At 37.0% G+C, this 12,533-nt stretch overlaps 1 protein-coding gene across 1 annotated transcript; it reads left to right on the top strand.

Annotated features, from left to right (window-relative positions):
* The first annotated feature begins 6,708 nt into the window (after nucleotides 1–6,708).
* On the top strand, nucleotides 6,709–7,995 carry LOC128545001 (polyadenylate-binding protein 1-like). The gene is made up of 5 exons (XM_053515321.1): nucleotides 6,709–6,828; nucleotides 7,038–7,124; nucleotides 7,412–7,545; nucleotides 7,652–7,702; nucleotides 7,911–7,995. Exons 2-5 carry the CDS (start codon nucleotides 7,043–7,045, stop codon nucleotides 7,980–7,982), a joined length of 339 nt encoding a protein of 112 aa, XP_053371296.1. The 5' UTR covers nucleotides 6,709–6,828; nucleotides 7,038–7,042; the 3' UTR covers nucleotides 7,983–7,995.
* Nucleotides 7,996–12,533: the final 4,538 nt, after the last annotated feature.

The following is a 12,533-nucleotide window of genomic DNA, read 5'->3' as shown; positions in this document are numbered from 1 at the left end:
CTAATAGAAAATAACAGAAGTGAGACAGTAAAAAGACTCTTTAAAAAAAACAACATAGCTAAAAATAGAAATGTTTCATCTTAGTGAGACAAGTGTCAAAGCTGTAGACCTTGTAACCACAGGCCAAAGGTTTTAACAAATGCCAGCAGGAACACTTTTTTTTAAACTTGCAAACTTAAATCCTAAACGGAACCAGAGCTATCACAATATACGAGCATTTAAAAGACTATAGATTGTTTTATTTAAAAAAATCAGAGATTTCAGTTTCAACTGGTATTTTTGAACAAAGTTCCTTATACATGCCTATTTACACTCTTTTACACTTTTATTTATTTATTTATTTATTTATTTTAAGGGTTTTTTTAGGTTATGGTTCTCTTTGTCAACATTGTAATGCAAAGCATTAAGCTCAGTATGTGTAGGTTCCCCTTTTGCTTCCTGATCAGCTCTGGGCCCTCAGGGAATGACTCCACAAGACCTCTGAGGGTGTATTGTGGTTTCTAGCACCAGGAAGTTGGCTGAAGGTCCTTTTGGTGCTGTGGGTTGGGCAGGCATGACTGTGGGGCCTCCATGAATCAGACTAATTTGTCTGGCAAATTACATGGGTGGTCCAACGAATTGGGCTCTGGGTAGTCTGGAGGCCGGGTTGAGCTCTTTACATGCCGAGCCCAAGCATCTTTTCTGTTAGATTGGGCCAGATAGGTTAGTCATTTAGCCATTATGGTAATCATTTAGTTATTGTGGTAATGGTTAAATTTGAACTCCTTATGGTTAAACTCCTTGGGTAACATCATTAGAAGACATGGGATTAGTTTCCATTGTTATGCTGATGATATATCTCAACAAAACCAGACGAAATACCCAAGTTGTCTAAATTAACTGAGTGTGTCCAGGACATAAAAGATTGGATGACCAATAACTTTTTTTTACTAAATTCAGATAGGACAGAGATATTACTTATCGGCCCAAAAAACAGCACACAATAGCTTTCACAATTCAACCTGCGTTTAGAAGGATGTACTGTTACTACCAGCTCAACAGTAAAAGACCTGGCCGTAATATTAGACAGTAACTTCCAATATTCCAATAATATTAGACAGATATTTCCAATATCACAAAAACAGCCTTTTTTCATCTTAAAAATATTGGCAAACTTAGGAGCATCTTATCCGTATCTGATGCAGAAAAGCTAGTTCATGCATTCATGACCCCCAGACTGGACTATTGTAATGCATTACTAGGTGGTTGTCCAGCATTCTCAATAAACAAGCTTCAGTTAGTTCAAAATGCAGCCGCCAGGGTTCTTACTAGATCCAAAAAATATGATCAACCCCAATATTATCATCCCTGCACTGGCTACCTGTTCAGTTTAGAATTCATTACAAAATAGAATTAATTACATACAAGGCCTTAAATGGTTTAGCTTCCACATACCTAACCAGTCTTCTGATACGCTACAATCCACCACGCTCCTTAAGATCACAAAACTCTGGACATCTGGTAATTCCCAGAATTTTAAAATTTACAAAAGGGTGTAGGGCGTTTTCATATTTAGCTCCAAAGCTTTGGAATAGCCTTCCAGACAGTGTTCGGGGAGCAGACACGGTTTCCCAATTCAAAAGTTCTCTTTAATCTGGCATACACATAACTCATCCCATAACCTCATACTCCAGTACACCTATCCTGAATGGCAACTACGCTAATTCTTTTCACCTGTTCTGTATGTTTCTACCCATCCCGAGGCATCGGGAGATAGACAAAGGCCAATCTGCCCTCTGCACACTGACTCCATGTGCTGAACTGGACTTCATGTTAATTTAAATAACTTCTGTTTAATTGAACTTTCACCTGAACAACACACATGATGTTATTTCTATCTGTTATCACCCAAATGAGGATGGGTTCCCTGATTGAGTCTGGTTCCTCTCAAGGTTTTTTTCTATTGCCATCTCAGGGAGTTTTTCCTTGCCACCGTCATCGTCCCCTTTGGCCTGCTCATCAGAGACATTTCATTCATCATTAATTCATCTCATTATTATCTAGACACTTTTTTTCTTACACATACACACTTCCAAATATTTTCTTTTCAAAACAAATTCTTTTATTTTTGTGAAGCTGCTTTGAGACAATGACCATTGTTAAAAGCGCTATATAAATAAAATTGAATTTAATTGAATTGAATTGAATATTCTGAAAGCAGTCAAACAGTCTGCTTTACAAGTAATTTACAGTGCTTTACAGGACATGGCACAGTTTGGACAACGTTAGAGACTCATGTGAACTAGTTTAAAGCAACAGCAAAATATGAAACCTTACTACTGTCACTTACTGAAGAAAGTGTGAGAATACCAAGAAAGCATCACAAGGCTAGACTGTTTGACACAACACTCACTTTACAATGGCAATTTAGAAGTGACTAAAGGATTTTGCAGCCAGACTAAGTAGTGTCTGCAGGAACACATCTATTTTCAGTGGGGTGAAACCTTCACCTTCATCTGAAGAGAAAAATAAAACTTTGTTAAGAGAACAGCTTCTATAAATCTTTGACATTTTTGTTGAATACGTTCACTGACAACTGAGGTCTATACATAGGTAAGTGCTGTATAGGCCTGTGATTTCCACCTATTAGATAACCAAAATATTAAAGAAGAAGACATTGTATCAGTAGATTATTAAATCTGGCACACAACTGTTCATAACATCACTTTTATTCAACATTTTTATTTCACTCCAGGTTTATCTTCAGGCAAATAAAGTACTGCAAAAGTTTCATAAAATTCTGTCCAGACAGTTTTGCTTGATGCTGTATACAAAATCTGGCTGGGCAGACACAGGACAGAAACCCGAGTTTCGGGTTTTTTTAATGAATGAAACGTAAAGATAAGATTGAAAGGGCAAGTTCTAATCAATGTACAGAGAAAACCTACAAATACCAACAGAAGGCAGCGCAAGGCTGCACGCACAGTCACAGTGAGCACCAATTTCCGTAAGTCAGTGTGCCAAAAGATATCGTCCTGTGTACATCGGGAGCTGTGCATCTGGTTCTAATGTGACTACGTGCGTTAACACGTCTGCTCTTTCATCAGGGACAGCAAGTTAGAACAAAGCTTAAATGAATGTGAAATTCTGTGTGAAACTGGACAAATCTGCCACCATGACATTTTACATGATTTGGCAAGTTTAAGGCGACGCTGAGTCGTTTCAGGTATTTTGGGTGGGACGTGTGCTTCAAGAGTGGAAGAACATCAGTGGGAAACAATGAAACATCAGGAAGACCTTCAACGAGCTTAACTCGCCCTGTTGCTGCCAAATTCATCCCCAGGCTGCTGACCCAGGAGCAGAAGGAACATTGAACTGAAGTCTGCCGAGAACTCAACAGACAGGTCAGCAGCTCGACCAAGTGCATGCTGATAGCATTTTTCGACATTCACAGTATTGTGCATCTAGAATTTGTTTCCTGGAACCAGACCGTCAATAGTGAATTCCACTGCCATGTTTTAAGGCATCTGAAGAAGGACATATGGGAAATCTGAACAAAGGATCTGTGGTGTGCAAATCTCTAACCTTTTTGATACCCTTCATATATAGTTTACCTCAACATTATAGTTAAGTATAGATAGTTAAGAGGAATCTTGCTGTTGCCAGGATAGCTCAGCAACTGTGCAGCACTGAAAGAGGACTAAGACAAAAGAGAAATAATAATAACAAACTAGTTTTAAACAAGGCCATGTAGCAAGAATAAAGAAATTTTGACTGCTTTAAGGGGCAATTATGGTTATTTGGGGCTCACCAGGTCTTCGTTTCTCTCCAATGAGATTTGATGATGCAGTGTAGGTTCTCTTCAATCAAAAACCTTTCCACAGAATGACTGCCAGGCATGACAGGGCCCTGAGAGCAAAACACATCATCTTTCAGGGGTAAATGGCTGATAATGTGACAGCTCGGGTTTCCTGTGACAGTAATGACATTAACAAAGGCATAGTTACAATTTTAGGGTGCCAAAATTTCTTTTACAACTTGCAGTAATAACAGCCCTTATATGAACAGGTCTGTGTGTGAGCAGTTATTAAAGAGTCAGCCTTACTGTGAGCTCATCCCACCCAAATACTGAAAGAAAAAAGGGACATCAAAGCGGAAAACGGCTTAAATCCGAATAAATATGACATGAGCTGACTTTGAGTGCGTCAAAAAAGATTTAAACGGCAGAAAATATTTAAAGCTTCTGTTCTTTTTTACAAAAGTAGGTGGAAAAAGATGAAAGGCCCTTTCACACAAGAAGCGTGCAAACACCGCTGACATCTCTAACGTGAGAAAGACGAGACCTGTACCTCAGGAGCATCAGTGTGGTTAAACATGCTGATGATGATTCTGGGCATGGGGTAAACCGCGTCATCAATATAATAGTGTGTTTCCAGCGTATTTTGCATGACCAGGTCCTTGCTTTAGAAAAAATGATTTCCTATCAGCAGGGTTGTAATGAGACTGATTTTCACCCTGAGATTGTCGTCTGAATGACCAACACAAACTGATTAAATACAACCATGCCATCAATTGGCCTAAAATACACAATAAATATGAAAGGCTATAATTGATTTGACTTTAAGACATTAACAAAAGACTAAGACCATTGTAAGACTTTGATTAAGACTATTTAAACAGACACTCTTACTGTAATTCCACATCACTTCCTTTAAGATGATCTATTTTGATATTTACTTCTTTAATGATAAAGACAAAGAAGCCCATCAGTAATTTGAATATGAATAGGACTCCTTAAAGACTACAGAAATAACAAATATCTCTCACACTCAGATAGTCAAATCATTTTTAAATGACCAAAACACTCATTAATAAATAAGACGATAGTAGAAAACAAAAACCTGTGAAAAAAAAATAGAAAATGCTCAGCTATAATTCATAGTCAGATGTTGTTACATGAGGCTTGTAGAAAATATAGAATATCCAGTTTCCTAGGGAGTAGAAAAGCAAACACATTTCATTGCGCTATGCGGTTTTGGAATGAATTCATTTTTGAGCACTCAGGTCATTTAACAATATGTTACTTACAAATTGCCATAACCATATGATATGGATGCTAAAAAAAATAATTTATTACGAAACAAACTTAATGATAGAAATCATTCGAATTTTTTTTTTTTTTTTACAATTATTTTATTTCATAGCTTTTGTGTGGAGGCAGGAAGGGTGTTGCCTCCCCCAGTGGCTGAAATATGTCACTACACTCAATCTATAACAGGTCCAAATAAAACCCCACCCTTGTCTTTGTTTTGTTTAATTTTATTTTATTTACAATACTATTTCCAACTATACGTGAATATAGTAATTAATTTATACAATTAATTTATAATCTTTAGAAACAAAAGGACATAAAACAGACTCTGGAGCTACTGTGATCAACGGAACTCGCCTCTAGTGGCCAAAAGTGGTATTACCACAGAGACAAGGACGTTACCATGACGATGACGGTGACAACTGCAAAGTTTATACCTTGGGAAAGGGGGAAAGGCGCTGAATTATTATTATTATTTTACGTTAACGGAATATTGCCCCAGCTTTAATATATGTAGAGAAATGTTTTAATGGGACTTAAAATAGATTAAATGTAGTGACAAATTTCAGCCACTGGGGGGCAACACGAGTGCCGCCCCTCCGCAAACTCCGCCTATTTTCCTATTGCTGGAATATTCTCAAAGTACTGCATGTCACTGCTGCATGTGGCGGATTTGGCTGCATTTCAGTCCAGCTTTTCTCACTGGGAAACCATGATTTTTATCATATTGTCTTCAGTATTTGCTATTTGGTTTAGTTTGCTATTGAGCATAAAGACTTTTCACACCTGTCCACTTGAACAAACTACAGCAGTGTGAGGGAGTGTGTGTCATTGTGCAGTCCGCTGTGGAGCTTGTGACAGGGTGCATCAAAGTTGTCAATTTCCATAGCTGCAAGGAGTTTGTCCTGAAAACCACCTTCAATTGATCTTCAAAACTTTTTTTCTGAGGAGATTAAGTAATAAATTTTTAAGAAGAGATAATCATTCGAGTTTTTAACATGAACTGCTTTAGTGCAGCCAGACACAGGGACTTACTTTTCTGCTCAAGTCTACTTAAGATACATAATCATTTGGTTTTAAGTCATTTACATTAAACAAGAATTAAAGAACATTATGAGTTTCCCGTGACCTGAGTTTGTGACTGCCAGACATTTTGAAAAACAAAGTCTCGGTTTGACTTGAACGCCCCTCGCATATCAAAGCCCCACACTTTGTGTTATTAGCTTTAGGTATAAAATCTTAAACGCTAAAATGTCTTTAAGTTTAAAACTCATGTCCAGAAGCCTAAATGTACCTGTATAATACGTCTGGTGTGTACAGTCATTATGGTGGATACGTCTGTTATCACACGCAGGAATTTTACATTATCTGGAATTAAACAGGCAGCAATTAGCTAGCAATATTTATTAAAATGAGCATTGTACAACTGTATATCTACTTCACATTACATGCAATATTAAGATTCCACACAAATACAGTGATCGGAACTCAGTGTCACTGCTGTTGCCATAGTTACAGGCTTGGCTTGGGTGTTTGGAATTGAAGTTTAGATCGAGTCGCCTGTGACATCATCGAAGATAGCTTCATACTGTGTTTAAGAGAAATCTCTTCAGACCATCGATAGACAGTAACAGAGCGACACAGAGATAAAAACTGAAAGCGATTAACAGCTACAGCGAGTGTATTTAGCATTCATCAGCAATTAAAGCAGCAATAAGCAGCAACCAGCCGCGTAAACATTCAGACTTACATCAGTGGTAAGATGATTATTAATTATTTTTAAATGTCCTTAGTGAAATGAACTTTGTACTGTAGGTATACTAAGGTTTGTCTGTTTAAAGCAATACAGTTGTGTATTGATAAACCTGCAAAATATTCAGTTTGGTTTGATAAATATTCAGTTGGTGTTGCTGCTTTTCTCCACCACTAAGAGTCTGTGTTTTAAATTTTTATTTTCATGATTTAGGCAAAATGAACACGACATCTGAGATGAAGCGTCTGACGATTTACATGTTGGAGTCTGCACCGATAGACGACCAGGTCCAGATAGCACGTGAGTCTCAAACTCATATACAGTACACAAAGACACACATAAATATGTCTCATACACACTCCTGCTCTGCAGCACAGCATTTTAATGCACTTTTTTACTTCCCTGAACAAACGTCTACAAGCACCTGTTTTCAACTCCTCTTGCTTTCTCAGACATTAACGCTGCACAGAAAGAGTCTTGTGTCTGAACGCCGTCTATCAGACTGTTCACTTTATCACTATACCCTTTCCCTCTCTTACACACACACATCTCACAAACTCGCTATCTCCATTCTTTTCTCTCTGCAGACGATCATCTGTTACCCCTGGTTGAAAAAATCCACCCCAGTCAGGCCAATAAGATCACCTGGATGCTGGTGCAAGACGAAAACAACTTTGAAATAATGAACATGATTGGAGATCCTGAGCATCTGCGTGTCAGGGTGCGTACCCACTCACATGCACACACACATGCATACACAATCCTTATAAGCATATCACTTCAACTTACACATGTGACATATGCATATAATGTGTGTTTTTTTGTAGGTCGACGAAATGGACTCTCTCCTGAAGGCGAGAGAAACTGATCAGAAGCCGGTAAGGATCTTTCATTAAAAATGAGACTTTATAATTGATTCATATTTAGATTTGATTATTTAGACGTACATAGCAGTATGCACTGTATATGAAAGGTATATGAAATTTTACGTATGTAGAGCAAAGCACAGCAATCTCTCGCTCTCTCTCTTACGCACACACACATACTATGTATCTAGACTAAAACCACTCTCCATTTATCTTTTAGGAAACACTGAAAGCAATTTTCAACAGCAACAAGAAGAGAAGAAATAAGAAAAAGAAGAAATATTTAGACTGAAATTCCATAAATTTTAACATTGTATTTTTACAAAATGTATTGTATATATATTGTACATATATAGTTTATTAATACATACTAAACAAATAACATAAATTGTTCAGTTTTTTATTTAAAATTTATATATTTTTCTTTTATCAAAATATGTTGTAATAATAAATATTAAATAAATCACATACATTTGCTTTGGGTTTTGTTTATTGTCATTTTAATTAGAATTGAATGAGAATCTATTGTTATTGATTAAAGACAAGATTGCTGTAAGCTTGAACTCCTTATAAAATAAACATTGTACAAATGTATATCTACTTCACATTTTATAAAATTAGACACAAACACAGGGTTTGTTTAGTACATAATTAACTCTTACATAGATTTAGGTTGGTCAAAGCTATAGCTAACTTCAGTACAGAGGCACTGAGAATTAATTCTTGGCCTGTTCAGGTGTTTGTGTACAGACAGGGTTAAAGGTAGTTTTTCTATACTGATAGTTCAAGCTATTTATGGAGTCAGAGCTTGTGCTTATAATTAACTAAGCTTGTTGAGGTGTAAGACAAAAACAACTTTGAAATAATTAACATGATTGGAGATCCTGTTCATCTGCGTGCCAGAATGTGTACACACACGTGACATAAGCATATAATGTGTGTGGGGGTTTTTTTTGTAGGTGGACGAAATGGACGCTCTCCTGAAGGTGAGCGAAACTGGTCAGAAGCGAGGAAGGATCTTTAATTAAAACTGGACATGTGCTGATAATCAGTAATAAGATACAAAATACCTTTAATAATAACATTTTCCACCTATCCCGAGGCTTTGTGCCAGCTTCAGTAGACAAAGGCCGACCCTGCGAGGTTTCTGAGGCATCCAGAGAAGGACCAACTCCAGCTGGATTTAGCTTTATGATGGTTGGAGCTAATAAACGGATAAAGATTTTTTTAACCGGATTATCTTTGACTGGACATATTCCCCGGACTTCTCACTCAAGTATACTCGGATAACACACATAAAATAAACATGGACTTCGGACATTTTCCACTCACTCGCGTTCACATGCACATACTGTTTATTATATATAGTTTGTAAATATTGTTTAAATCTTTGTTTGGTTGTGATGCACCATTTTCTTTACTTTATTTAGTTTTGTATAATACACGTTTGCTTTATCTACTTGTTTGTCCTTTTTGCTCACCGACCTTTTAACGCAACACCGGCACAAAGATAAAAGACCTCTCAATTTTTGAGAAGTAGTGAGAGCAGTAAGGGCTCATGGAAAGGAGGGGTTTAGACAAACAATCTTTGAACTGCTGCACACGAGTCGTTTACGAATCATTTAGAAATGGGGTAAATTAAATCTATTTTTGGAGAAAACTGAAGTGTTTTTTGACCTTGCATACATGTAAACCTGTTTTAAGAGACTCATTAAGCAATATTAAATTTAAAATTGCATAATAGGGGCACTTTAATAGAATATACCAGACTAATAATCCACTATTTAACTATTTAATCTACAAACAACTAATTAGAGTCACCCAAGCACACCACACAACCTGGCTGTTTTTTAAGCATGTTAAGACTCAAATGCAAAAAAAGAAAAAAAAAATGATGTGATATCACTTGCGTTTTGCAAACAACCCAAAATAACAGACTTTATGCTAAGTAGAGCCCATGACATGCACAGAAAAATTTGTTTAGCTTAGTGAGATCTAAATGTGTCTCAGATTTTGCATGCATACGTGCAAGTGTGTATGAGCTACGCAGCAAAATCATGTGTGACAAGTTGCAGTTGTTGCTGTCAAGGGTTGCACAACCAGTTATTAGGTTTAGTGGGCAGGTATATTTTTTACATTTCGTACATTGGAAGAGCTGAAACTAGTTTCAGAAAAGTCTGTCCAGCCTGATTTTGTCACAGCATTAGGCCAAATTTGCTGAAATTCAATGACACATTTGCAGAACTTAGATTTCTGCCTGTAGTTTAACCTGCACCATACATAAAAAGAAATGTTGAATAAAAGCGATTTTATGAACAGTTATGTGCCATATTTTAATTATCTACTTTAAAATAAGCTAGTAATATGCCACTTGCTCAATGTAAACAAACACCTGCATCAATAGATATTAATTAGAAAATCATTATTATTTTCACCTGTAAAAATAACAGCGCTGAAGTGTTATAAGTGAATTTTAACATCCTGGAATCGTTTTAAGATAAAACTCAATCTTCATTTGATCTACAGTGGCTTGAAAAAGTATTCGGCCCCCTTGAACTTTTCCACATTTTGTTACATTACAGCCACAAACATGAATCAATTTCATTGGAATTCCACGTGAAAGACCAATACAAAGTGGTGTACACTTGAGAAGTGGAACAAAAGTCATACATGATTCCAAACATTTTTTACAAATAAATAACTGCAAAGTGGGGTGTGTGTCATTATTCAGCCCCCTTCAGTCAGAGTGGAGTCAGTTGTCCATAGACATTGCCTGATGAGTGCTAATGACTAAATAGAGTGCATCTGTGTGTAATCTAATGTCAGTACAAATACAGCTGCTCTGTGACGGCCTCAGGTTGTCTAAGAGAATATTGGGAGCAACAACGCCATGAAGTCCAAAGAACACACCAGACAGGTCAGGGATAAATTTATTAAGAAATTTGAAGCAGGCTTAGGCTACAAAAAGATTTCCAAAGCCTTGAACATCCCACAGAGCACTGTTTAAGTGATCATTTAGAAATGGAAGGAGTATGGCACAACTGTAAACCTACCAAGACAAGGCTGTCTATCTAAACTCGCAGGCTGAACAAGGAGAGCGCTGATCAGAAATGCAGCCAAGAGGCCCATGGTGACAAGCATCATGCTCTGGGGGTGCTTCTCTTCAGCAGGGACAGGGAAGCTGGTCAGAGTTCATGGGAAGATGGATCGAGCCAAATACAGGGCAATCTGGAAAGAAAACCTCTTGGAGTCTGCAAAAGACTTGAGACTTGGGCGGAGGTTCACCTTCCAGCAGGACAACGACCCTAAACATAAAGCCAGGGCAAACAAAACATATCCATGTGTTAGAATGGCCCAGTCAAAGTCCAGATCTAAATCCAATTGAGAATCTGTGGCAACATCTGAAAACTGCTGTTCACAAACGCTGTCCATCTAATCTGACTGAGCTGGAGTTGTTTTGCAAAGAAGAATGGGCAAGGATTTCAGTCTCTAGATGTGCAAAGCTGGTAGAGACATACCCTAAAAGACTGGCAGCTTTAATTGCAGCAAAAGGTGGTTCTACAAAGTATTGACTCAGGGGGCTGAATATTTACTCACACCCCACTTTTCAGTTATTTATTTGTAAAAAATGTTTGGAATCATGTATAATTTTCGTTCCACTTCTCAGGTGTACACCACTTTGTATTGCTCTTTTACGTAGAATTTCAATGAAATTGATTTATGTTTGTGGCTGTAATGTGACAAAATGTGCAAAAGTTCAAGGGGGCCGAATACTTTTGCAAGCCACTGTACTTTTTCGATTTCTCATCTGTAATTCACTCTCCGATTACCCAACATGAAATGCTTGTCTGACAACGAAAAAAGTACAACTTAGCATAAACAAGGCATAAACTTACATTTTTCTATATCCTCTCCTTCCAATTAATCGGACTAAGATGAAATTATACTAGATTTAAAATCTTGCCATGAACTGGTTAATTTTGTACAGTTCCCTAATATTTTGCCACCAATCCTGCTGAAACCAATGTCAAATAATGTGACACCAAACTAAATTTTGTAAAATTACTGTTTAAAAAAATTAAGTGGTTCATCTTTGTTGCAGGCAGACATGTCTGTGGGCTTCATCCTGAAACAAGAATATCACTGATTGCATTTAAATTAGCTGATCAGCTTATTTTTAGCTTTAACCTTATTAATATTTTCTAAAAAGAAATAAAGCGTTTGTATTTTTCTATCATAGGTTTATTTTAAAGGATAGAGACAGGATCTTGATTTAAAAAAATCAGTTAAAAAAAAACATTATATAAATTGGGTTGCTTTTCAGTGTGTTAAATTAGTATTTGATCCCCTCTCAAGAAAAACAATAATTCTGGCTCCCATAGACTGGTCATGTGCTTATGTGGTACACAGATCCATTTAAGAAGGTGCTCCTAACAACAACTTATTATGTGTATAAGAGCCAGTGTTCTACAGAATCTCTATGTCCTGACACCTATACCTATATCTCTAACACCGCTGACATCTCTAACGCGAAAAAGACGAGACCTGTACCTCAGGAGCATCAGTGTGGTTAAATATGCTGATGATGATTCTGGGCATGGGGTAAACCGCGTCATCAGTATAATAGTGTGTTTCCAGCGTATTTTGCATGACCAGGTCCTTGCTTTAGAAAAAATTATTTCCTATCAGCAGGGTTGTAATGGGACTGATTTTCACCCTGAGATTGTCGTCTGAATGACCAACACAAACTGATTAAATACAACCATGCCGTCAATTGGCCTAAAATACACAATAAATACGAAAGGCTATAATTGATTTGACTTTAAGACATTAACAAAAGACT

This window comes from Clarias gariepinus, chromosome 2 (assembly GCF_024256425.1).
Source record: "Clarias gariepinus isolate MV-2021 ecotype Netherlands chromosome 2, CGAR_prim_01v2, whole genome shotgun sequence".
Classification (NCBI taxonomy): Eukaryota; Metazoa; Chordata; class Actinopteri; order Siluriformes; family Clariidae; genus Clarias; species Clarias gariepinus.
This window is presented reverse-complemented; position numbering and strand designations above follow the sequence as displayed.